The sequence below is a fragment of the Dysidea avara genome, chromosome 1 (genome assembly GCF_963678975.1).
Source record: "Dysidea avara chromosome 1, odDysAvar1.4, whole genome shotgun sequence".
NCBI lineage: Eukaryota > Metazoa > Porifera > Demospongiae > Dictyoceratida > Dysideidae > Dysidea > Dysidea avara.
Window position 1 is genome coordinate 9,985,616 of NC_089272.1, and position 25,401 is coordinate 10,011,016.

Sequence of the window (25,401 nt, forward strand, 5' to 3'; positions counted from 1 at the left end):
TCCGCACGTTTTCGAATATGGACATGCCCCCATCACGAAGCTATCACTCTGCACAGAGTAACCACTCTACAAACAAGCTTACCTGTCTAGGCCTTTAGTGAACTGCGTAGTTTTCCTATAAACGATTCAATAGCACTGATTAAAACATTAAACTCACGTAATGGAAATTCTTTATGATATCTCTAGGATATGTCCATTTATCACAACTAAACATAACCAGAACGTACTAGCTGCTGACCCATAATCGAAAATTTTAGGTGTGCATATATAATACATCCAGTGGCTGCACTCATATTGGCTTGAGTGATTGATTGCCCTGCACAGACTATCAGCCTAACAAGTATTACATATTAGCTGTAACACGGGGCATTCGGGCTTTGCCTGATATGTATGCCCTCTGCCCTCGGGCATACATACCAGGCAAAGCCCTCATGCCCGTGTTGCAATTATTACTTAACTCTTTGGTCCCGATGTTAATAAGAAGTGTTCTTCAATGTGAATACCACTATGGTGGCTCTCGTTATACGCACGTATATCTCGTAAACGAAATATTCTATGAATGTATGGTTTGGACCATGCTACTCTTCCTTCAATGGAACAAAGTGGATATTTAGTCAGACACCGGTCACTGTGTAAATATTTTATTTAGCTGGTCACTTGTTGTATAAACATTAGAAATTTGTCCCTAGTTTAGAAACATAGTTGTAAGTTTAAAACAGTGCCCTTAGGATTAAAAACAGCACCCCTAGGATTAAAAACAGCACCCCTAGGATTAGGAATAGCACTCCTAGGATTACGAACAGTGTTGTTAGGATTAGGAAGGTGTGCAAGTAGGATTAGGACATGATTTTTAGCTGTTAATTGGGTTAGGCTATGATTTAGACTATTTACGTATGTAGTATTTTATTGCCGGTCTTGACAATTTGAGCAAAATCGGTGAAGCCACTGATTCATGATACCGATCTTTCTAATCACCATTTCCTTAAACATACTAGACTTCTATCATTTCTCTGTTCCATAATTCGAAGTAAGCTAAAGTATAGTTCCGTTTCTTTGCCTAGTGCCCATTGAAACTAAGAGAAGCCATATGAATACACACGAGTTAGCTGTATTAATTCTGAAACTTACCCTTGAACTTACCAGAGGTCCAGCAGAAAACAATGAATAGATTAAACAGACTAAACTATTAGAATCTCTGCTACAACAGCCTACAAACCATTCCAGACAAGTCTTGGGAGGAGCATGTATTAAAATATTTGTGGGTGCTGTTACTGCTGATTGTCTGGGTGGTGCAATTGAGACCAGACCACCTTTGGTATTGACTCCATAAACAATGCTGTGATCATCATTCAGCTAACAATTGACCAATTAGCTTAGTCTGAGATTTTAAAATGCTATAAGAACTACGTACCTGTACAAGATCAGTCATCATAGATATCAGATCAGTACAATATCGGTAAATCAGTAATAAATTTCCAAAATTGGATCAGTATCAGTAAAGCTCAGAAAAAGTTGAATCGGTACATCTGTAGTATTTTATATTGGTAACATTTAAATAGCCCAAAAACAAGTGGAGCAGCCAGTAAGCACTGGTGGTGCTGTGGTACAGTGTAGTACTCCAAACCTTGATGTCTGTAGTTCAAATACTGGTAAAGTCACTACTTGTTAACCAGGCGCACGCCCACAGCCGGCCGAAGGCCGGCTGTGGGCGTGCGCCTGGTTTACTGAAATTGTTTTCGTAAAAGTGTGTGTGTGTGTACCTATCTATCTACCTATCTACCGTGTTTTTCAGGTTTCTTGCGAAAATCAAAGCATAAACGGGATCATAAACGTGATCAAACACGTGATCTGTAATTCAAATATCTCAAACTTGCAAGGCATTTAAAGTGAATATTCGCCGATCATTGTACATGTTTAAGTATTGCTAGTATGCTGCAAGTTATGTAAGCCTTGCTAGTTTGAAGCACGGATCACGTGTTTGATCACGTTAATGCTTTGATTTTCGCCAGAAACCTGAAAAACACGGTACCTATCTACCTATGTTTGTCCGTACGCACCCACGTGAGCAAAATCGTTTAATAACGATAAAAGCAGCTTTTACGTAAGAAGTAAAAGTGAAATGAAGTCTGTATTAAACTTCTGCACAGGTGAACTTTGCTCTGAGGTGGTTTCTTTTTGGCGGACTGAAATACGGGTGTGGTGACTTTCCTCAGACTACCTTCCCCTTGAGGTTTTCAGGCATTTAGCAACTGAAAAACAACGGTGCAGGCCTCGTACACTGCCAGGAATAGCCTATCGCTTCGAGTTGAAAGGGGGCGTATCCCTTACGTATGCGAACGAAAATGAAGAGCAGCTTTGAGGCTTTGTCGAGAGAATTTGTGGGAAAAACACGTTAGTCACACTATAAAACAGTTTAGAAGATAGTTTTGTGCGTAATATGTTGGTAAAAGCGGTTTATTTAACAAACGCTTCCTTAACAGTGCATAGCAATGTAATTGAACGAATTACAAATATTTCATGAATTACGAAATACGAGAAATAGCTAATTATATTATTGCACAACCCAAACTACCCTATTGTAAAGTAGTAATACACAGTTGGTTAATTCATAGTAGTATATACTGTCTATGGTTATTCCAGATGAGTTAGCTAGCTGCATGGCGCCTGGTTTTTAGAAGTAGCACAACATCAACTTGTTTCTTTGTTTCTTATACCATTTCATGTCATGATACTTTAAAGTTTTTTTTAAAATTGCAGTGACTGGCTAAATATTGACAGTCAATAAATTATGAGTGCTTATCTAATTGAAGGGGCCAGTGGCAAAAGGGTCATTTGAAAATTTAGGTGACAACGTAGTGGGCATAAAAAACCTTGAATTTTGAGACAAATTGAATTATTGTAATATTTTCTAAAAATCAATTTGCGAGTCATAATGAACAGACTGAGTCAAACTCCGTCTTCTTAGCTTGTTTCAGTCATGAGTTATGATCAATTCAGGAAAAGGGGACATGCGCCATTTTAGATTATCCATATCTAAAAATTAGTATGGCTTGTTCTAACCAAGTGAATAATATTGTAAAACAACAAATTTAAAAGTTCATGGTAGTCTCAAACTGAAACAAGCTAAGAAGATGGAGTTTGGCTCAGTATGTTCACTACGAGCTGGTGTTTTCCTTGTAGCGTAAACGACCGATTATCAACCATACCTGGTACCACAACTTCTAACTCAGTGAAGGAAGGTCCTACAAACTTCCAATTTTTACCCTCTGCTCCGGCTGTCTCTCAGCTATGAAGTAGGTGTGATCCCATTTTCGTAGACCGATTTGATTTAATGCTCTGTGCGCTATACTGAGACCATGTAAAGTACGTATTATCGACCACCGGTACATAATACCGACCACACATAAATTTTCCAAATATGAATTATCAACCAGTTGCTAATATCACTGTGCCTGAGGACTCCTATATATGACACAATTTAGCATCTAATAATGTGCACACCCACCAATTTTAATCTCATGATTAGAACGCAAGTTATGAGCAAAACCAGTTCATTAACACATAAAATGCCATCTTTTCCATAAAGCAACAATAAAAACTACAAGCCTTTAGACTGGTCTTTGCTTGAAACCATCTTTAAGACTGAATAGAACAACCTGGCTGCTTTTGCCAGTCCATCACACGAGTGAATAAGGGCGGATTTGATAGCATCATGTATCACCGGGTCCAGTGTATCATTCAGACTTGTTTCAAGCTTCACCACTACTGTAAGACTTGTAGAACCTGGGCCAATTCATTTCCACTGTGTACAGCACCGGTAGTGATGTCTTGGCTGGCTTATCTCCTTCTCCATTTGAACGTAGCAAAATCGTCTTTGCATGATCAAACAAACTTGCAATGGGAAGCACTCGGTCAACTACATTGTAAAACCATTCTCTGATAATCAAAAACCTGTAAAAGAGGACAGAAACCATTAGAACAGTCCAATAAACAAGTACAGATTTACAGAGGAGTTCATTGTTTTTACGGGAAATGCTTAGGTCAATAATACATACCGGTTGATAATTGGTTGCTTACATGTATGTCTCTGTGTGGACAAAGAAGAAGACCATTCCAACAGTGAAATGAGGATGGTAAATTGTATTCCTACTGCATCTTAAACAAGCACCCATAACTCATGTGCCGTCAGTATACAAAACAAAGATTTTCTTATCTCCCCGAATTTGATGGTGTACAGGTTCAGTACATACTAAAACGATCAAAACATGTGTAAAATTTTAATGTAGCTTGCATATTTTTACCCAGGTATCAATATGTGGCAGGTTTTCACTCAGCAGGTCACCTACATATTATAAATACCACTATACATACCATTGTTACATAATAGGTGTACATTAATTCCAATCATGCACGTGAATGTAATTACATAGTAATTCATGCACATCTTCACACAGACATAATATCAGCACTCAAGTCAGGTGATAATCCTGCTGGTAATGGTGGTAGTGTGGACACCTCTCTTAGTCCTAATGACCTCTCAAACTCCACCTCAGCAGTTGTACCTGTTGATAGAAGGTTGAGAGATGAAGAACCTGAAATATTCAGTAAACTACAATCTGGTCAGTTGGGACCTAAAGGTGTGAGTGTACAGATTGTAGGTATACATTGATGACTGTATATTATTTCTCAGGTGTTGCTGTATTAAAAAAACATTATTATAATTTACTGAAAAATTTATCAGAAAATTACATGGTTACAATGGAGAAGTTGTGCCAGAGTGGAGTTGTCCAGAATAGTGACCAAACTGTAGATGCTATACTGTCGTGGCCAGATGCTGAATTTGCTAATAGGAAAATTCTTGATTTTCTAATTGGTTGTATTAAAAGTGATCAAGATTTGTTAACATTCTGTGATAGAATGGAAGATCTTGTAAATATTGAGGCTGTTGTACATGCAGTAAGAGATGGTAAGGTAGTGTGTACAGCTGTCAAAAAGGATTACTTTATGTGACCAGTATAATCCCTGTACAGTTTATGTTTGAATGAGAGTTGTAAGTGGGTCAATACTCCTGACTCTTGACCCACTCTTACTTGAATAATAAAAAGGATATGATCCAGTTTTAGAGACATTTATCAAGGATTAGATTTATACATTGAAATAAACTGGCATAGCTTAGACCACAATGTTGTCCACAAATGCCAAGCTCCCCTAGTTAGCTCAGCATATCAGTTTGTGAGAAGGATCATCTTCAAAGCGAATCATATCATGCAATAGTTTATGTATATCTTCTTCAGGCTGTATGTAGCTATAATAGTTAGACATCGAAACACAGGGTTCTACGGAATTTAGAAACCTGAAAGGCCCTGTGTTGTGGCACATGCACAAGCGAAGCGAGTGCACTACTACAGAGCCTGAGGATTTCTAAATTCCCTAGAACCCTGTGTTTTGATGTCTAGCTAATTTAGGAATCTACAGGATTTAGATACCTGTAAGTAGCCAATGAAATTCGAGCATTTCACCTTGCCGTGGTCTAAATGTATGATCGATGTTGTAAATTGTACCCATATTATTGTATTGTTCACCATTACAGTCACACAAGCAGTGTTCATATAACATGTGTGAACACTGCACACAGATCTGTAGCTATGTATGTATTTCTTTTTAAAGATTGTTTACAAAATGTGATACAAGTAGATACTCAAGTCACTTTCAATTCACCAAATCATAATCCTTCTGATGTTTTGAGTTCTAATACAACTACAAACATGATTGCTGCTGCCACCATTTCTGCTGCTACAACAAGTACCTCTACTATTACCAGTGCTACTGTTACTACTAGCAGTGCTGTTCTATCATCCGCTACTATGTCATCTTCAACATCTCCAGTTCAACCTGTTTCTAGTGAAAATTGTAAGGACACAGAAATTGTATGTTTATTATATTTGACAGAAATGATGGTTGCCTTGGAATACCAATTTAGTTGTTGTCATGCATATATACAATGCATCAGTTAGATAGTGTTCCTAAAAGTTTTAAGGATGAGTGTTTATTCATAACGCGCTTACTTGACCAGATAGCTTGGCTTGTTCATCTCCATTAGCTTAAAGACCATAATAGCTACAGAAAGTTTATATTCATTGGGCTAATTGTGAAAAGCTAAATAACCACTGTAATGACAGAGAAATGTATGTTACAAAGAATAGTAATTTCGCATCATCTGCCATGACGTTAATCAGGGTATTAATCATGTGAGATGTATGTAGTGTGAAGTGCCACCGACAAATCATAGATAATAGACACCTCTACCTGGATTGGAAGCACACGTATAGTGCCCATACAAAACTACGTGACTATCTGCTTTTCATGCCTGAAGTTTTAAACCACTCTTTCATTCAAAGATTCTGTTTTACTCTCTGGATACAACTCTGTTGCTTTAACTAGTAAAATAGTTTCTTAGGTGGCAATTAGCCTACTACTGGTATAGGCTATTTCTGGTAGTAGACGAGGCCTGCACAGTTGTTTTTCAGTTGTTAAATGGCTGTAAAACCCAAAGGGAAGGTAATTCACAAAGTATGAGGAGAGTCGCCTCACCTGTATTTCAAACCGCCAAAAAGAAACCACCTCAAAGCAAAGTTTACCTGTGTGGAAGTTTAATACAGACTTCATTTTGCTTTTACTTCTTACGTAAAAGCTGCTTTTGCCATGTAACAATTTTACTCACCTGGGTGAGTACGGACAAACATAGGTAGATATGTAGATGGGTACACACATACACTTTTATGAAAACAATATTGCTGGCTGTGGGCACGCGTATGGTTTATTGAATTTTTTTTAAAAACTTCAGCCTGACAATTCAAATTCTCTTCTGTGGTATGGTGGCAGTGCAAGCCCTGCCAGTGATAACACAGAAGAAGGGAGGATTATCAACCTAAGCTAAAAGAAGTACAAACAGAAGAGATGAATACATACCTATACTTACCCTGTATAGTGTTAAATCACCTGGACAAGCTTCCACTTAATGGAATCAAGGATATGGGTCTATTCATAGGAACACATGTGGTCAGTGTTGTAGTGCTGCTGCCACACATTGTGGCTACGTGGTATCTTGAGTGGCAGTGCATGGTAATGTAAAGTTTTAAGTGGACTGTACTGTGTTAATATATGCATTGTATCCTTTTACCAAATGATGTGTGAATTGTTATATAAATAGCCAAGATCTAGCTATAAGCAATTCGGTACAATATAATACTGGATCCAGGTAAACTACATGTAGTAGAGATTTTGCTTATGTAGGAATATGTATATTAAAATTAATAACAACACAACATTTATGACCTAATTTGGGATAACCATCAATGTATGCATGAATGGATTGTGAGATACAGAATTGTAAACATTTCAATCCAGTGTACAGTAGCTTGGAATGGCCGAAAGCTATGGGTTTGAAATATTTGTAAATGCAGTCAACCATAGTGCTTAACTCACTTTAGTCCATAGCAAGCTAGTTACTTATATCTAAACCAAAACTGCTATGCTATTAAAAGATTGTGACCAGCAGGTTCTTTCTCCTTGTCTCTTTCTTAATTACTACAGGGAAGGAAATTTATGACTATTTGTCTTTTTAATGGTTTGCTGTATGTACATTATACATATTGTTTTGCAACTACACAATAGAGTGACTTGTTCTTAGCTAAACTGTCTACAGGTTGACTTGTTACATGGCCGAACTTTCTAACAAGGTTACCTTTTTGTAATTGAACTCTTAACATAGTGACTTGTAACATCGCCGACCTCTTTACAAGGTGACTTGATACATATGTAGCTGAATATTCTACAGGGTAACTTGTAATGTACAGTAACTGAACTCACTACAGGGTGACTTTAAATGTATTTGAACTCTCTGCAGGGTACTTGTAACATTTCTACAGAGTGACTTGTAATCTAGCTGAACTCTCTACAGGGCGACTTAGAGCATACTTGAACTCTATAAAGGATAACTTGATATTTCTGAGTGATTTGTTTGTAGCTAAACTCTCTACATAGTGGCTTGTAACATACTCACTACAGGTTAACTCGTAATGTAGTTGAACTTTCTACAGGGTAACTTGTATAGTAGTTGAACTCTCTATAGGGTGAGGTGTATGTAGCTGTGTAACTGAACTCCCTAAGGATGACTTGTAATGTACTTGAACTCTTTATAGAGTGACTTGTAGTAGCATAGCTGAGCTATCTACAGATTGACTTGTAATGTACCTGAACTCTCTACGGATATTTATCACTAGACTGTAACTTAGATATGAATGCTTCAATTTTGGATTTGACTCCATTTAAAATCGAGTTAAACCACAAACGTCGTGTGCATTTGCATGGAATGGTATAGGGACTCTCCAAGGGATTTTATGCCAACTAGATCACGTGATACATATTAAATGAACTTGGGCCTCATTGTACTTGCTTGAAATCGTGAATGCGGTACATGTGTTTGTGTACTACCATGAATCTAGAGTTAGCTACGTATTTGTAATGGTTGGGCAAAAAGGTTGGTGATGGTCAGCAAGTAACTGCGATGGCTGGGAATATGCCTGCCCATGCCTACCCCTGGATAACCTATGGCCTACAAGCAACAACACTTGATGCTGATAAGTGAGAATGATGCCATGTGTGAATAGTTGGCTATAACTCAGTGAATTGTTATCAGATTCTTAAAAAAATATATTGACATTTGGTTTTGAATCCCTTTCAGTCTGACAAATTCAGCAAAAGCAGATAATAATAATGAGATTTATTAGTTTTGCAAAGTGTGCAAAAAGAAGCTGAAAAAACCAAAATTTTGTTTGTTCATAACAATAGGTTAGCCCAACTTTACTGAAATTTTGTTTATGGTCTGCTCTACTTGCTACATTGTAAAAAAAATTTTCAAAGGAGAAAGGAATGCAGAGCTACATGTGTACATGTTGCACATTTCTGTAAATAACACACTGGTGTGGCATGTCGGTTTATTGGGCTGCATGACATGCTATATACCATGTGTCTTAATTTTGTGGTTGTGCCTTTGACTGCTTGCTGTTCACTCATTGCAAACTATGTACTTATAGATTGTTTACATAAGGAAAATTTATTACTTACTTTTTATAGAGGCAGTTTAACTGCCACAAGTGAAGCGTTTGCAATTTTCCCAACTACTTCATGGATTTTAAAAACATTTTTAGGTGCACCAATAATCAAACCAGCTATTGAAAATACCAGCTTTTTGTGTATCAGGTTGAAAAATGTAGTGAAGCAGCAGAAGTAAAGAAGTTTTGCCAATTTGCTTAAATAGTTATTTCACAGGTCTGACCAGCCCAAGTTTTCTTTAGGTTGAAATACAGTAGTATTTAAATATATTTCTTCCACATACATTGATTTGCATCATCTGACTAAAGTTGGTATAATTAATGATCCACAATTTGGTAGCTACACTATACATTATCAGTTTTTGGAATCTGGACTCTACTCTAGTGATAATGTCTACTTCAAAAGCTACCTTCATACAAAGCTACCAAATGTGAGAGTGTAGCTTCTTACTGTTTGGATGGTTTGAACTTTAGATAAGACATATGTCATAACTTTATTAAACACTTTATTCTCCATTGAACAAGTCGGTGATCAACACGTACCTGCATTAACTATGTACCTAATGAATGCATACATTAACAAGTTTTGTATAGCACTTATACCATACTAGTGATGGACGATTATCATATTTTCACTCACGATTATTATGACCCTATAAAATTGCGATTATCACAATTATTGTCAGCTCTCATGTCTTTTCATTGGCAAAAGGAGTATGCAATTACAAAAATGGTTAATAGAGTTAAACAGCACTTGACCTCTTTAACACATTGTAAACAGTACCTCAAGCTACACTCACAAAGCAGCTCACCCCTCCTACCATCTATATGTTAGAAAATGCTATGCATAGTATGCTTTGATCTTTGGCAGATAATGAGGTCTTTAAAAACCATGAAGAAACCTGCTAGTAGGTTTCTAAAATAGTTAGAAACCTTCTAGCAGGTCTCTAACTAACTTAGTTAGAAACCTGCTAGCAGATAGACCTCAGCATTGCAAATCTCACTTTCGATCATTGATTTGCTATGCATGCTGTACAAAGCATAGAGGCTAATAGCCTATAGACCAACAGAGCTTGACCTACTCCATTCCTTTTATAAGCACACCTACGCCAATTCGATTATGGGAGCTAGACTATAACGTTGTAAGTACGTTTGCTATCATAAACGGAGAATTCCAGAAATATAATGGAGTTCTATTTAATGCCCATCATTGTTTCGAGCCTGTTTAATATGCTTTTAATGTACTTTAAGCGGACTCCCTATTAAAAGAACTAAATAGGTAAGCTTTCTTGTAGAATTTTTATTTGTTTCTTGTAAAAAAAGTTATGTAGGTGTGAAATCGTGTATATACTGGCTTAATCACAGAAGGCCTAGCGCCAGACCAAGTATTATTAACCATTGACAACAATGTTACCACTTACTTTAAACCCTTGTTAGTGCTGGCTTTAACTTTATTGTCACAGTAGCTATCACTCTTTGTTTGATCCACCAGCTAACAGAAGCAGCGATAATGTAGCTAGCTACAAGGTTTAAGTCGAAAACATGTTCAATCTTCTCTCTAGTTGCATGACTTGTTTTAACACTGTGACGGTTTTGAAATGACATATAACTCAATCCCACAATGGTTCCACCTACATAGTGATATATATAACGCCCGCATTTTCTAAGTCGGTTAGGAACCACGCCATCGGCTCCTAACCTATACTTAACTCTATTTAATGTCGATCGCTTGTTAACCCTAACACACTTGTTTAATATTAGCCGCTTCCAGTTATTGATAAGCATACTAGAGCTGCCTTTATCAACTGCTGTCTATTGATGGTGGTTGTTTTGGTAGGTTGTGCAGGGTTCCCAGGATTCTCCTATTTGATTTTTGTAACAGGACCACTTGATGTATAGCCACAATAGTGGCTCTCTTAATTGTATGAGGCTTGGAGGTGAAATACCTGGGGATTTACTAACTTTAAAGCCACAGGAATTTTCAATGCCAAAGAAAGGCTTATAGCCTTTCCCTCCAAGCCATAGGAAAGAACATAATTATGGACCACACATTGCCAAAGTGTGCTACTTGAGATGCTAGAGAGAATACATAATAAGTGCACAAAAGTAATGAGCAAGTAAGTGGTTTACTAATGTATGTATGCATGAGGTGCATGGTGTATGTGTATGTATATGAGCTGTGTTGCAAGTGCCATCTGGTGCATGTCAAACAGCCAGGAATAGAAATTGTGGATAGCAAGTGATGGGCAGTTCTATTGGTTGTGTGTGATGTGCCAATTCCTGAATGAACATGGGCATAAAAATGTGATAAGTGTAGGCAAACGTGGCTAATATACATGATAAACAGCGATGGAAGACCCAACCAGTCATTAATGTCTCAGATTATGTTTCAACTTGTATGTGTAAAAGTACATATATTTTAACCATTGTACGTAGTTGGTTGGGAAGAATGGGGAGTTAATGGGAGGGGAGGATGAGAAAGGGGCTGCTCTTCTTAGCTACAAACCATACTAGCAATGCCACTGCAAATCATACTTGCTAGCTGCACACACCACACTCTTCACATGACCTTCCTTAAGCCCAGAACCTCTGATACGTACATTGTCAGGACCTTCAAAACCCAGACCTTCAAATCTTTTTGACTGTCCTGCCAACTAGAATGTTTTGTTACCTTGTGTTCTACTTTGAATTTTTAATATTATCAAAAACAATACGACTAACATGGGTGCTCTGCAAGAGGTTCCAATGTGGTCTTAGGGCGCATTTTGGGCCATTGGGCACAACACACTCCTCTGAGTGGTCGATTTCTCCGATAGTTCTACGTTGGAACCAAGGAGTGAACACCCAAGGGGGGCCCTTGGACTTCTATTTCCTTAACTTAATCTTTTAAATGCTGCAATGATAACATGTAAAAATTTTACTGAACACCACATATACACTGCCAATACACATCGGTTGCTAAAGCACACACCTATGCTTCACAATTAGGATGCTTAAGCCCAGAGTGGTACCTCTGATACATTGTTAGGACCTTCAAACGGATATTACCATTTCTGAACATCGTGCACATGGGGATGTTTATTATTAGTGTGATCTTTATTTTTATTTCATTAATTAATTATTTATTTTTAATGTAAAGCAATACATTCGGCTGATATCTGTAAGAGGTTCCACTGTGGTCTTAGGGCACCTTGTGGACCATCAGGCACAACACACTTGATTGAGTGGCACCCTGCTTCTCCGATGGTCATAACTGGACCCAATGAAGCCAAGGAGCAAACACCCAAGGGTCCCTTGGGCTTCTATTTCCTTAATATATATTAATGCTCTGCATCTTAAATGCTGCAATGATAACATGTAAACGAACACCACACATCATGCAACCACAAAGTCTCAGGATGCAACAGTGACCATGCGCTCTTCAGAGTTCTGCATTCCATTCTGATCATATGGGGATCCCAGAGATTCCCAAGGAGTACAGTGTAAAGTATTACCAGGACCTGCAGTGGGACTTAAAACATGTCAGTCCTTATATTCCCAGAAGCTCCTTACTACCACCAACCCTTACCAATCATCACGCATAATATGTTGTAGTCATAGGGTGCATTATTGACCACTGGGAGAACTGCACTTTCTATCAGAATCCCAAATGATGCCAAGGAGTAATATATTTGTGGGACCCAATAAAATGACCATGCAGTCCTTAAATGTTACTGTACGTGTCATAATACATTCAAATTACAGGACAGAACTTTCTTTTTATTTATTTATTTTGTTTTATTAATACTTGATAAACATTTAGTACAGTTGTGCACGAAGCAGTATGTATAAGCACAATTAACAGGTTACTATATACAGACTAATAAACTGCCTTGGTCCCCCTTAGGTTACTTTCCATGTGCCACCATATGGGTTACATTTAACACAGCCAGTAACATAGCCACAGACACTATCATACACATTGCGATATATTCTAAGGCAAATACTTGTCCGCTGAGCATTTTATGTGGCCTGCATCAGTACAACATGTATGACATGTATGCATAGTTGACAGAGTTACCATGGACGCTTAAATACACCCACTTTTACTACCTTTCATGGGTTGGCCTGCAATGAGTGTGCAACATGCTACATTGTGATTAATGTGTTCAAGGGGAATTATGCCTGCACTTGTTTTCCCATTATAACACTGCACCCGGTGTACAATTAACCAGCCATCAACTGGTGCAACATGCTACATTGTGATTAATGTGTTCAAGGGGAATTATGCCTGCACTTGTTTTCCCATTATAACACTGCACCCGGTGTACAATTAACCAGCCATCAACTGGTGCCGTCTAGGTCAGCCATCTAGGTCAGCCATCTAGGTCAGCCATCAACTGGTGCTGTCTAGGTCAGCCAATAACTGGTGAAGAAACCTTTAAACCAGTTATTGCCCACCCACCTGGCAAACCATAAATTACCCCTGCTGACAAGTGTTAACATCATAACACAACCTCAAAGCATGTGTAAAAATGATTGCAATAACTGTTATTGCAAGACAGGATATTGATGGTCACCCTGGTACCACCCCAAACCTTCCAGCAGTCATATTATGTCCACCAATATGCACACAAACCAACTAACCAATTATTGGTAAGCAATTAACTGGTGACAAAAATTTTGTAGGTGTACAGCACTACAACACATATGCATAGTTGATGAGGATACCACCATAAACTGCATTCACAACCACACCTACAGTTTACTGTAGGCTATGGTTTTATTGCACCCCGTTCCCTGTCAACAAAACATTGAAAAGCAAAGACGTGAAAATAATGGAAGTTTCTGACATTTGTCAACTCAAGTAATGAATTGTTCAAAGACTTAGCTGATGGTTATTTGCTGTCTGGTAATGCTAAACATGTGCATCACTTTAACCACAAAATAATTACGGCAAGCGGATTCTTGTCCATTATTCTAATAAAACATACTATGGTAGTGCATCTCACAAGATAATCCAATTAAACGGTCACTTTATTCATTTGTTTTAAAAGTAGACCACTTATGTACTACACTGTGGGCCATATGCAGTGCTTGAAAGCCACTAGAGCATAAACTACAGTAAGTGGTGTAAAGTTACACAGGAGAACCTCATCATAAGCTTAAGTGCTGGTATACTGTCTTTACAAATTCATACTTAAGCGATTCACAAATCATGCGTGGGTTAAACCATATGGCCCTAGGGATAAAACATGTGTAAACACAAAATTGTACCTTGTTAGTATCTGGTAAGATAGTACTGCAAAGTTTTGTGGCCAGTTGAAGGGCATTCCTTTTAGTCATCATTAAATCTCCTCATTCATAGCCTGTTTTTTAACTTTTTTTTAAATTTATTAATTTTTTCATCATCCCTGGAATATAGGCTTACAATTGCACCCAAAGCTCATTACAACCTCACAATCTATTGCCATACATGGTAAAAATTATTGCATTCTGCAAAGTGTTTTTTTTAAACTGACTAATTTATGCACAAAATGAAATTATGCACCACCTAATCTTACAAAGTAGCAAATTTGTGACATTCGATTTCTTGCATAAACTTATACTCTTTCTGATAAATACTCGCATGCAGAATGGAAGGTAGCCACAAATCAGTGCATTCAGGATCAATATTCAGACGGTAAATTGAATTTTGTGGAATGAGGCAGCTGTTGTGTACTGCTAAGCGATGTCCATTGAAAGACCGGTTGTGCATGAACAAGCTGTTGATATGATATGAGGCAGTTTTAATTGTGGGCTTTTAATCCCACCTTTTGGCAATAATGAAATTTGCAACATTGACGTTTTATCATCTCTATGTTTATGTCTGTATTGACTGGTGGGAACTTGGGACAGCTGTTTGGTCAGCAAATTAGGTTGTGTAGCCAGAATTGCTTTAATGAACTGCACAAGTGAGTACTAACATCACAGTGGGCTAGCCTGATTTGACAAAGGCTAGCCCATTGTGATGTTATAATAAGCCATCTGGAAAAGCAAGATCACAGTAATGCATGCAACAATCTAAAGCATAATTAATTGTGTGGGCGGCGGTTGAAACAGGTATTCTACTGTACAAGTGCTATTGTTCTGACACACTGTTATGGAACAACTGAAGAAACCATACATACACAAAGTGTCTTATTCTTAGTAATGTATCGTGACAATGCCAGCCCGCAAATTCAGGTAATTGTGTGGGCGTGCAATATGTAGCGTTAGTCACTGACTGTAACAAGAAACCAAGCTTCTTAGCACTGAACCTGGTCATTTCTACAAGGAATTACACAAAGTGGCCCAGATAGTTATCGGTAACTCGCACCAATGAACTATGCTCGAAATAAATTGAAGTGCTAGTGTAATGTAAAACTTGACCCTCTCGCATTAAATACCTACGAAATAACAGGCATCAAACAGGAAAGACCTCACCAACTAATCGATGAAGAGCCAGGAAATCTTGGCGGAGTCGGCACTGCCTCCGCAGTCAGCACTCAGGCGGCAGCGGCGGCACAGTCAGTGCCGGTCTTTTACACACCCAGAATGCCAATTTTGTTGTCCCCATTCCTTGGGGACACACACACCATCAACAACCACATGGCTCTTCATTGGATCTTCGCGCATGCGTTAACACAAGACTCTAACTGATGCCCATTCCTATAATGCCGTAGCTGCTCCTTGATGGTATTACCTTCCCCCACCTTTGTGCAATTGGCTTCCAACATTAACCTCATTTAACAAGTTAAACTCCATTTAATGAAACGTTAATCTTCATAATACAGCTAGTAGTACAAGTAACAGTGGTACAAGCAAACGATTGTAGTGTGTGAAAAAGATACAAAGTAAGTTAACTCAACAAAAACACTAGAGTGTTTACGTTTTCTGGAAGTAAACGATTTCTTAAATTATTATTTATGTGACCAGCACAACTAAAGGCTCTTTCAGAAGGTACACTTGTACCACAAATGCAAAGGTACCTTTTGGCCAAATTGGCCAGGCTTGGAATCTGGCATTTTCATCTCTCCACCACAAAAGGGGATCAGTATCAGGTTTAAGTACTGGGTGATCCAGGTATGTAAGATGTTATTTCTTTATTTGTTTTCTGTAGGGGAGTTAAGGGTGTGGCATGTTCTGGATTGTTTTCTTCTGTGATGTGTTAGTTGAAGTACAGCTGCAAGACCTTTCAATTATTTAGCAGGACATAACACTTGTATATCAGAAGTACTGGAGTCAGTGGGACTTTTACTGGTTTCATTCACATGGACTGTTTGATAATATTGTAAACACTGATCAATGATTTGTTGTTTTGTTCCTTCTTTATCAGACAGGTGCTGCTCTTTAAACCTGGGATCAAGAAATGAAGCCAAATCTAATATTTCACATACCTCAGGATCTGAAAGTCTTCTTTTCAAATCTGAACTGATGACCTCTTTTACTTCTTTAACTAGGCTAGTGTCACTTTCTATCTCAGCTAGTTTTTTCTGAATATGCTTCAGAACTGGGTTGACCACTGATGCAGTGACATGCTTTTCCCCATCAAGAGCATCTGTTAAGTATGACAACGGCTTGAGGGCATCACTGACAGTTTCTATAACAGATAATTCAGTATCCAGTTTTTCCTGTCTTCAGCTAGCCCAGCACTTAATGCTTGTTGCTGTTCAAGTATCCTTGAAATCATGAGGTAGGTTGAGCCACAGCGTGTTACGACATCACCCAAGAGTTTGTGTTCAGGTAGTCCGAAGACTTGTTGCTTTTCTCATAATTCCCTAGCTTTCTTCCAGCTACGGTGAAAGAGTTCCACCAAAGAATAACATCAATCAATGGCACATTGAACTTGAGTGTTTTGTAAGCCTTTGTTAATTTCCAAGTCTAGATTGTGACCAAAACAGCTAATACGAACCAGTAAAGAAGTATTGAATGCTGCTATCATGTTGGACCCATTGTCTGTTGTGATTGCAACCAGGTTACTTGTACTCAACTTCCAATTCTCAGATATGTTGAGTACAGCATCAGCAATGTTCTGGCCTGTATGATCTTCATAAATAGCAGTAGCATCTAGGCAATAAGATATTAATTCCCAATTAGATGTGATGAAGTGCACAGTGAGTGTAAGGTAAGGATGACATCTACCACTAGTCCACAGGCTGCAAAGAAAGTAGATTCCTTTAGTGAAACTGCCACAATGTTGTCTTCCACATGGGAGTACAATTGAGGAATTTTGTGGTCAGTAAAATGTCTCCTACTAGGAATTTGGTACCTTGGGTGCAATTTCAGCAGTAAATGTTTAAAACCAGGTTTCTCCACAGTGCTTATGGGCATTGAGTCCTTGGCAATAAAATAAGTGAAGGCATGATTTAACTCCTTAGCTTGAGCACTGTCTGCTGTGTACTTCGTTGATCACACAATTGATTCTGTTAGACTTAACTGCGAAGACTGCGAGTCATTTCCATCACTACTGTTATCTTTTGACTTGCTTGAAAGTGGTTCTGTATCTGCATACAGTTGTGGGTGTTGTTTGTGAAGATGCTGGAAGAGATTTGAAGTGTTACTTCCTTTGGCTTGAACGGATCTACCACATTCGCGACAAACTGGTTTATCTTTATCTCTCTCGATAACTGCCACATCTTCTGTAGCCACCAAACCAAAATGCTGCCATACAGGGTTTTAGTACTCCTCTTCTTCATGGGGTACAAACCAAACTGACTCTCTGCCATTTTTGTGCACATACGTGACATTGTGTAACCGCCATAATCGCCTTGTACGATAATCATTTAGAGTTAAAATTAAGCAGTTTGATTATCGCCTTGCCCAAATACTACGGTTTAATTGTCAAACCGGTTAATCGCCCAACACTATCGTACAACAGGAAATCTTGACAAAAGATGAATTTGACAAATCAATCAAATTTTATATTCATCAAAAACAGGTAGTTTTACAGGTAGCTTCTTTGATTCTCAACCAGCACACTTAAATCACAATTCCATCTTCATAAAATAATCATTAGTATTTCTTGGATTGTCACTGTTGGCTTCTTTTTTTACTGGGCAAAGGTCTGGCAATGGTAGCATTGGTGCCTCCTTCTGTGGCAGGAAGCTGTACATGTTTAGATATATGATTTCCTGATTTTCAATTTGCCGATGCTGATGAAGTGTGGAGTCATCAAATTTTCCTTTTGTCAAAATTTCCTGTCATATGGTAGTGGCTATAGTTTGAAACATCATCAATAGTTGCACACAGATATTTATCTGCCTCAAACTTCCATCTGTTGGACACCAATATAGTCTTTCTAAGATGCTGGCCAAGGCTGAAACTTCAAGAAATTGATGTCACCAGGAATGGAGTCTGTGGCCTGATTTGACTCACTGGCAGCACAGGAAAAATCACTATATCCAGACATGGCAAGGATTGACAAACTTACTCTTTCTTGACTCTATGGGTGATAGTGCATGGGCAGCATTTGCTGTTCTTAGTTGATGCAGTGATTTGTGCATTGCAAAATTTCTCTCATGCACACTCCATTTTTCTTTTTATGCATACACATACGTACATAAGCACTTGTTAGTGGATGTGACAAGTATGTGAAGACAGCAAAACTTCACTAATGGATGGCTGTCCTCAACCAGCAGCAATGTCAAGTAGCCTCAAACTCAGCTAAGATATAATCTCATCAATAAGACCACCTTACTTATAGCAGTAACCACCAAACTGTTCACTCGTGTGATTGAACTTGGATGGTTATATAGATACTACACATGTATCTCTCTGCTGATGTAATACTCTGTAGTGTGAAAGATTTTGGGCAGTCAGGGTAGATGACACATGTGGCCATGTGATCCTCAATACATCCCTACTTTTGTACATTACAAAGTTTGTTATAATCTTGATGCATTGTTTGGTGCTGTAAAGCAACAATAAATAAATAGATACTTACATATTTATATCCCAAGCTACATTATAACAGTCTTGTTAGGAGTTGGTGTTTGTTCTTTATAGTTTAAAGAATTTTAGTGATGGATGTTCTATTAGAGTATTTTACTGTTCAATTAGAATATTCAATGTTCAGCAGCTTTTTAGCACTTTTACCGTTTGATACCATCTTGTTGATCCTAGAACTTCTCTTCTTGCTCTTTCCATGTTTTCATTGTCTATGCATGCTTTAGGTGCAACTGCACTTGTACTGTAGCTTCTACTATCTACATGTATGTAGCTATAAGCACATTGTAAAGTTTTGGAGGGAAGCACCCCCCTTAAATCCGCCCTTTTAGCTAGGTCATGTAATCTAAATTACTACAGTATTATTTTTAGGATTGAATACCTACACCTGTATGTGATGTGTGTTACACTGCAGGTAGTAGAATGCACGTTGTTGAACATACCACTCACTGTGTTGAAGTACCCATGTAAATGTTCTGATAAGTGGACTGCATAGAATTTCACAAATCAGATTCCACAGCATTCATCATCATTTATGACAAAATGTATCATTTATTTTCGAGTACCAATTTTACTATCCAAATACCAAATTCCTTAAAAGGTTGAGTATTTATTTCAGCCTTATCACTTTCAATCAGAGATTTTAACCACTGATCTCCCTTCTCACATTCAGGGGCATAGCCAGACTTTTGGTGATGCCAGGGCCTAGCTGTAAGCTAGACTAAAAGAAAGTCAAGTGGAATGTTCTTGGGGGAAGTCCTGGGTGCTTCCCCCTAGATCATGTCTGAACGAAAATGATACATACACAAAATGTGCCCTTAGGCAGTAACATTAAAAGGTGCTGTTTGTGAATCTAGCTAGCTAAAACCTACACACAGCTGTTTATGCAGCTTATAGAAACTATAAGCCTATTGTAGCTAATACTAATTTAATCTTCACTTCCAGACCGTGACGGCCAACTTCAAATTTTCTAGCACACGGGAACCCTCCACACTCCAAGTTGGCAATACCTCCTCCCTGGTATACATTATTCTTGGCCCTCTTGTTGATGGTCAGTAACTTTAGACTTGGCTTGTACTCCCATGTATTCAAGACATCATGTGCACGCAACATGTGACAGATAAACAAACCATTCATCAGGTAAATATACATCAACTATTCACAGTTTGTGCTCACCTGACACATGTATAACACGACCACTCAAGTTTATCGCAGCTGCTGCCTTGTAATATGTGTGCTCAACCAATCCACACTCGTTCGCCATTTCCACCATGCATCACATGTGCTACTGATCATGTGATGCAATAGATCTCGATGATTTGTTCAGCATTAATGCAATGTGATGCTCAAGAGTAGTACAGAGGAGCACTAGTGTGCAAGTAGCTACCGGATAGCTCCAGGGCTGTAAGATTTGACGTGATTTTTTTTAATTTTAAAAGATTTTGCCTCTGAAAGGGGGGGGGGGGGGGGGGGGTTTGTTTGACCCGACCACCCCCTCCTTCCTGGCTACACCCTTGATTTTCTCCCCTCCACCAACATTTATAACTACATACGTAGCTTGCTACACTGTTTCTCTGAGTACTGAAACTGATTTATCTCGTTCTGACTGCTCTATTAGAGTATCTCGAATTATTGATGCCTGGGCCCGGGTGGCCCGGATTCTAGCTACACCCCTGCTCACATTTACACAATATGTAAAGAATTTGTATGTGAGTAGCAGGAAATTGGTGAGGTGTAGCATAGACTTTTACAAGATCTGCATGGTAGTGGGCTTTGAGATTAAAAAACTTAGAATGAAAGGTCTATTTTTGGTTAATTGCTGCTCTGATCATGCAAATGCAATTGTATAGGTACAATCCATAAACTTTTATGTTCTGACAGTCACTTTGCCAAAAAATATAATTGTTTCAGATTAGTATGGAGCATTGAGATACTGTAAAATACAAAAAAAAATTGGCAAGACTTTGAGTTTGGTGAATCAGGTTCAATCAGCATGTGAAGCACATTGATGGATAAATGTTTAGTAAATTTACTACCCAGTCAATATTGAACAATATAAAGTGATGAAGTAAAGTTTGGAAGATTTCCTCGATTTACTGAATTTGTTAACAGTATAGTATTCTGCATGGATTACTGTGGTGTCTAACTATACACACACTGTAGTGTATGCTAGAGATATTTGATTAGACAGGTTTCAGGTAGTGCAGCTACAATGAAACAGCGCCAATGTCATCCAGAACGGTACAATTCCATTGCATGAACAGATCAACACTATGGAAAAGTGAGAGGAGCATGACTGTAGCTAGTTATAGGTAATGCAAAACCACTGAGTAGCCTGTGGAGACTAGATACAATGAATGAGTTAGATTGACATCCACAAGTAAAATACAATTATCCACTATATTAAACCAACAGCTGCAGGTTAGTTTTACCCTACTGATGAAGTGTTGTTGCAATAGTAGTTCAGCTCAGTACGAGAGGAACCGCTGATTCACACCAAAAATATAATAATTATTCAGATTCACAGTATTCACTACTTGTGACATGTTCTTACTGCAAGCCAGCCTTCATTCCTTTGATTCACTCCCAGATTCAGTCATCCCGAGAAGACTTGCCTTGTTGATGAAAGAAATATTCACCTCCGGCGTAGAGCTCACAACATTGCTTGAGAAGATGAGGAACACACTAGTTTTGTCATAATTCAACTGGAGATTCAACTTCATTCTTCAAACAGTGTGGCTTTCCGTAAAACAAACAAAAACGGGTAGTTCACAAAACGTGAAATTTTTCAAAATCATAAGTGGGTCCAAAAAAAAATGTGCCCTCCCTGGTCCCTGATGTTTCTAAAAGGTAGAATACGATGATGAAAATTACCGTACAGAGGGAAACTTTGACGAGGGCAAAATTTGACGAATTGTCTCCCAGATTGTCTTTGGCTGAGTAAAATTTGACGAATTGCTTGCATTGCGCGCGCCCTTCATAAAATAATTAACAATGCGTGGACTGAAGAGCGCTATACAAGAGTAGCGCGTTACTGTACACGAAAATGGCATCCGTTTTTCGCGTAGTTTCTAAGGTTAGAGGCTACCACGTCTATCAGTCTCTATGGCCTAATCCATTTATTGGAGAGGAAGTTTCTTGTGAACGAGAGACGGGTAATGGACATGATCCGCAGGCAGTGGCGATGATGAAGATGATTGATGACAATGAACACGTGGTCGGACACATTCCTAGAACAATATCCTCTGTTTGTTCTATATTTATAAGAAGAGGAGGAAATATTGTGTGTAGGATAACTGGAAATCGAGAATACTCGGCTGATTTGGAGCAAGGTGGAGTTCAGCTTCCATGTACGTTGACGTTCAGTACACCAAAATCCGAGGAATCCCAAAAGACAAGAAAATCATTTAAGATTTTGTCTATTGACACTTGTGAAACTGAGGAGACTATGGAGACAGACGCAGATACAAAACCTTGTTTGAACACTAAGGTCAAAGACAGTGAACCAGCCTTGGCCGAGCCCTTGGCAGACAAAGATTTGGTTTAGTGCAGCACTACTACACTAGATGAAGAAAAGAATTTTGAATTTGTCGATGTAACACATTTTACAGATGGAGATGTGCTTGCTCCTGCAATGATAAGGTCCAAGGTTTTTGATTCTGAAGGAATCATAATGGGAAATGAATTGTCGGATGATGAGATAAATTTAGCGCAACACCTACTAAAAGAGCAATTTAGTAAGCTAAATGGCCTCCGTTCAACTTTGTTTCAAAGTAAGCAGCTGGGTTTGACAGAGAAGGAGACAAGGAATAAACTACAGATAATCCACTGTAATTCCCGTCACCACTGGATAGTTGCCAGCACTGAGGGCTGTACCCTTAATCAAGTCAAGGTATATGATTCGTTGTTTACCTATTGTGATAAGGAGACAGAGTCTATACTTTTTAGTTTATTTCAGTGGAATAAATCTAGTAAGCTTGTGATAACTGTTTCTCGTAGCCAAAAGCAAAAGGGCACTGTTGTTTGTGGATTGTTTGCTATTGCCAATGCCACTGCCATAGCTCATGGTAAAAACCCTAGCAAGTTGCGATATAAGCAAGAAGTCATGAGGGCACATTTAATCGACTATTTTAATAATAAAAATATGTCTTTATTTCCTTGTAAATAGTGTAATTATCTCATTCTTGCTTGTCAATTAATTTTCAATTGTATCATTGCTGATTAATAATTTTCAATTGCATAATTACAGATAAATGAATTACTAATATAATCCTACAGTAAATAAAAACAACAGTGTCAGCATAATGAACCATCTATATGACTTCAAGGATACCTGCAGCTTTGAACCCATTCTTGACAATGGATGGATTGTCCAGTACATACTGGTAAAGTGATTCAATCCACTTAGCACATAATGGCTTGAGAATACTTAACCGAAGATCAACAGGTATGTTTTGTGCAGCATCCAGTTGTACACACACTTGCTTTGCATACCATTCTCTAAACTCTCTACGTAAAAAAATCTTTAGCAGCTTTATTTACGCTTAGATCTAACGGCTGTAGTCTGTCTGTACAATTTGGAGGTATCAAAACCACATTGATATTGTGTTGGTCAAGAAGGTGTAATATGGAAGGTGTACACTGTGCCTTGAAGTTGTCAAATATAAGTAAAGCTGGCTGATCATTGCTTAGCTTCAATGAACTCCTCTTTTCCTCAACATATGGGAAAATGATTCGTTCAAAGTATTCTCTCATCGTATGCTCATAAGACCAATGTTTTTCAGTTTTTGTTATATGCCACGATGAAGGAAATTCATAGTGCGGAAGGCATCGGTCGGTTTTACCCTCATAAATCAATTGTGGTGGTAAAAAGTAACCAGAAGATGAACCAGCAAAAACTGCAGTGATCTGCCTCTTATCATCTCTGGCTACTACTTCAACTCTTTTAGACCCTTCCTTATCCATGGTCCAATGAGACACTGGAACATAGTTCACTGCGGTTTGATCAAAGTTAATTATCAATTCTGGTGGTATTTCATCCATAGTAACAATCACCTTAATTTCTAGTAAAAATTCGTCCTTCAGCTGGTCATATCTTTCAACATTAACTTCAGCCTTGTTGCAGGCTTTTCACTTAACATAACCCATTCTTTTGAGCAATGACTTGGCCCAATCATCGGTTAGTTTGACCTTAATACCACCATCACCATTCTTTGACATCAAGCTTGCATTCTTATTCATTAGAATCCCTTCAGCGGCTGCTATCACTACAGCTGTATTAACAGGCAAACCTCGTTTGCGGAGATCCTTTATATACTCTTGGACTTGATGGTCCAATTCATCTGGAAGAAGAAGTGGTCGCCCCTGTTTCTTCCGTGGCAATTCCTTAATCGGCTCTGGTTTCGGCTTGGGCTTAGCATCCTCGTCACCATCTCCATCAGTTTCACCTGCTTCGTCACTAGTCGTAATGGTAGCTCCTTGTTGGTCTGGATCGCCTGACAAATCTTTGTACAAGTTCTTGAATCTCCGCACACTTGGTCCTTTCAATTTTAACTTGGGGTACTTGCTGGCGAAGTAACGTATAGAATTCGTAACGCCGTGTTCCGCTGCTCTCTTGCCAATTTCGTATCTCTGGGCGGGTGTCAGCATTAGATACGACCCACCCCTGCTACTGGTATCTCCTCTTCCATCAGGCGCCTTGCCTTCATCCCGAGTTTCGATCTTCAAGCCAAGTCGCACTTTCTTAACTTGAGCATTAGCTAGTTCAATAGCTTTCGCTGGCACAGATTTACTCAATGGACCACTGGGTTCAGGTAGTCCTTCATTATCGCGTTTAACTGGCTCAGAAGGCACACGCTTAAAATACTTCCAAATCGACATTTTCACGCTCGCTCACCACGCGGTAGCTTAATTATAAAAAAAATTATCACGTGCAAAAACTTCACGTAAACTTGGCTGGGAAAAAAATTGACGAATTCTCGCATTCATCAAATTTAAACCTGCGCCAAATTTTCCCTCGGTACGGTACAAGTAAAGTTGAATTTCGAAGTTTCGTACACATCTCAGAAATGAATGACCAAGTCAATTCAACTTAATAACACTGCATATAAGGGTCTATTTTTACCCATGAACAAGACAGTCCTGTTGGTTAGGCCTGAGTAGGCCTGAGCCTATTATGCTCAAAATTTTACCTATTATTCTTTCCAGAATTTCCCAAAAAGTTCCCCTATTATTCTTTTTGTTATTCTTGTATCCAGCCTATTATTCCATAATTATTCTTATTCAGTATAATATTATATCTGTGGCTAGTCCCTTATTTTCAAGATGCTAATATAAGTAGTTT

At 38.5% G+C, this 25,401-nt stretch overlaps 3 protein-coding genes across 4 annotated transcripts in view; 2 read left to right on the plus strand and 1 right to left on the minus strand.

The window, feature by feature from the left end:
- The window catches only part of LOC136255032 (uncharacterized), a 112,602-nt gene that overhangs the window by 23,847 nt on the left and 63,354 nt on the right, over positions 1-25,401 (plus strand). The window lies entirely within an intron of this gene.
- LOC136241601 (uncharacterized) overlaps positions 1-25,401 on the plus strand; it is a 48,990-nt gene that overhangs the window by 8,788 nt on the left and 14,801 nt on the right. Inside the window, exons 5-7 of the mRNA XM_066032841.1 lie at positions 4,388-4,637; positions 4,691-4,966; positions 5,668-5,910. Of these exons, the coding sequence (XP_065888913.1) occupies positions 4,388-4,637; positions 4,691-4,966; positions 5,668-5,910 (769 nt within the window). The remainder of the gene's footprint in view (positions 1-4,387; positions 4,638-4,690; positions 4,967-5,667; positions 5,911-25,401) is intronic.
- LOC136255767 (uncharacterized) overlaps positions 3,517-25,401 on the minus strand; it is a 54,779-nt gene continuing 32,894 nt past the window's right edge. Inside the window, exon 5 of the mRNA XM_066048649.1 lies at positions 3,517-4,562. The gene's annotated coding sequence lies outside the window, so the exon portion shown is untranslated. The remainder of the gene's footprint in view (positions 4,563-25,401) is intronic.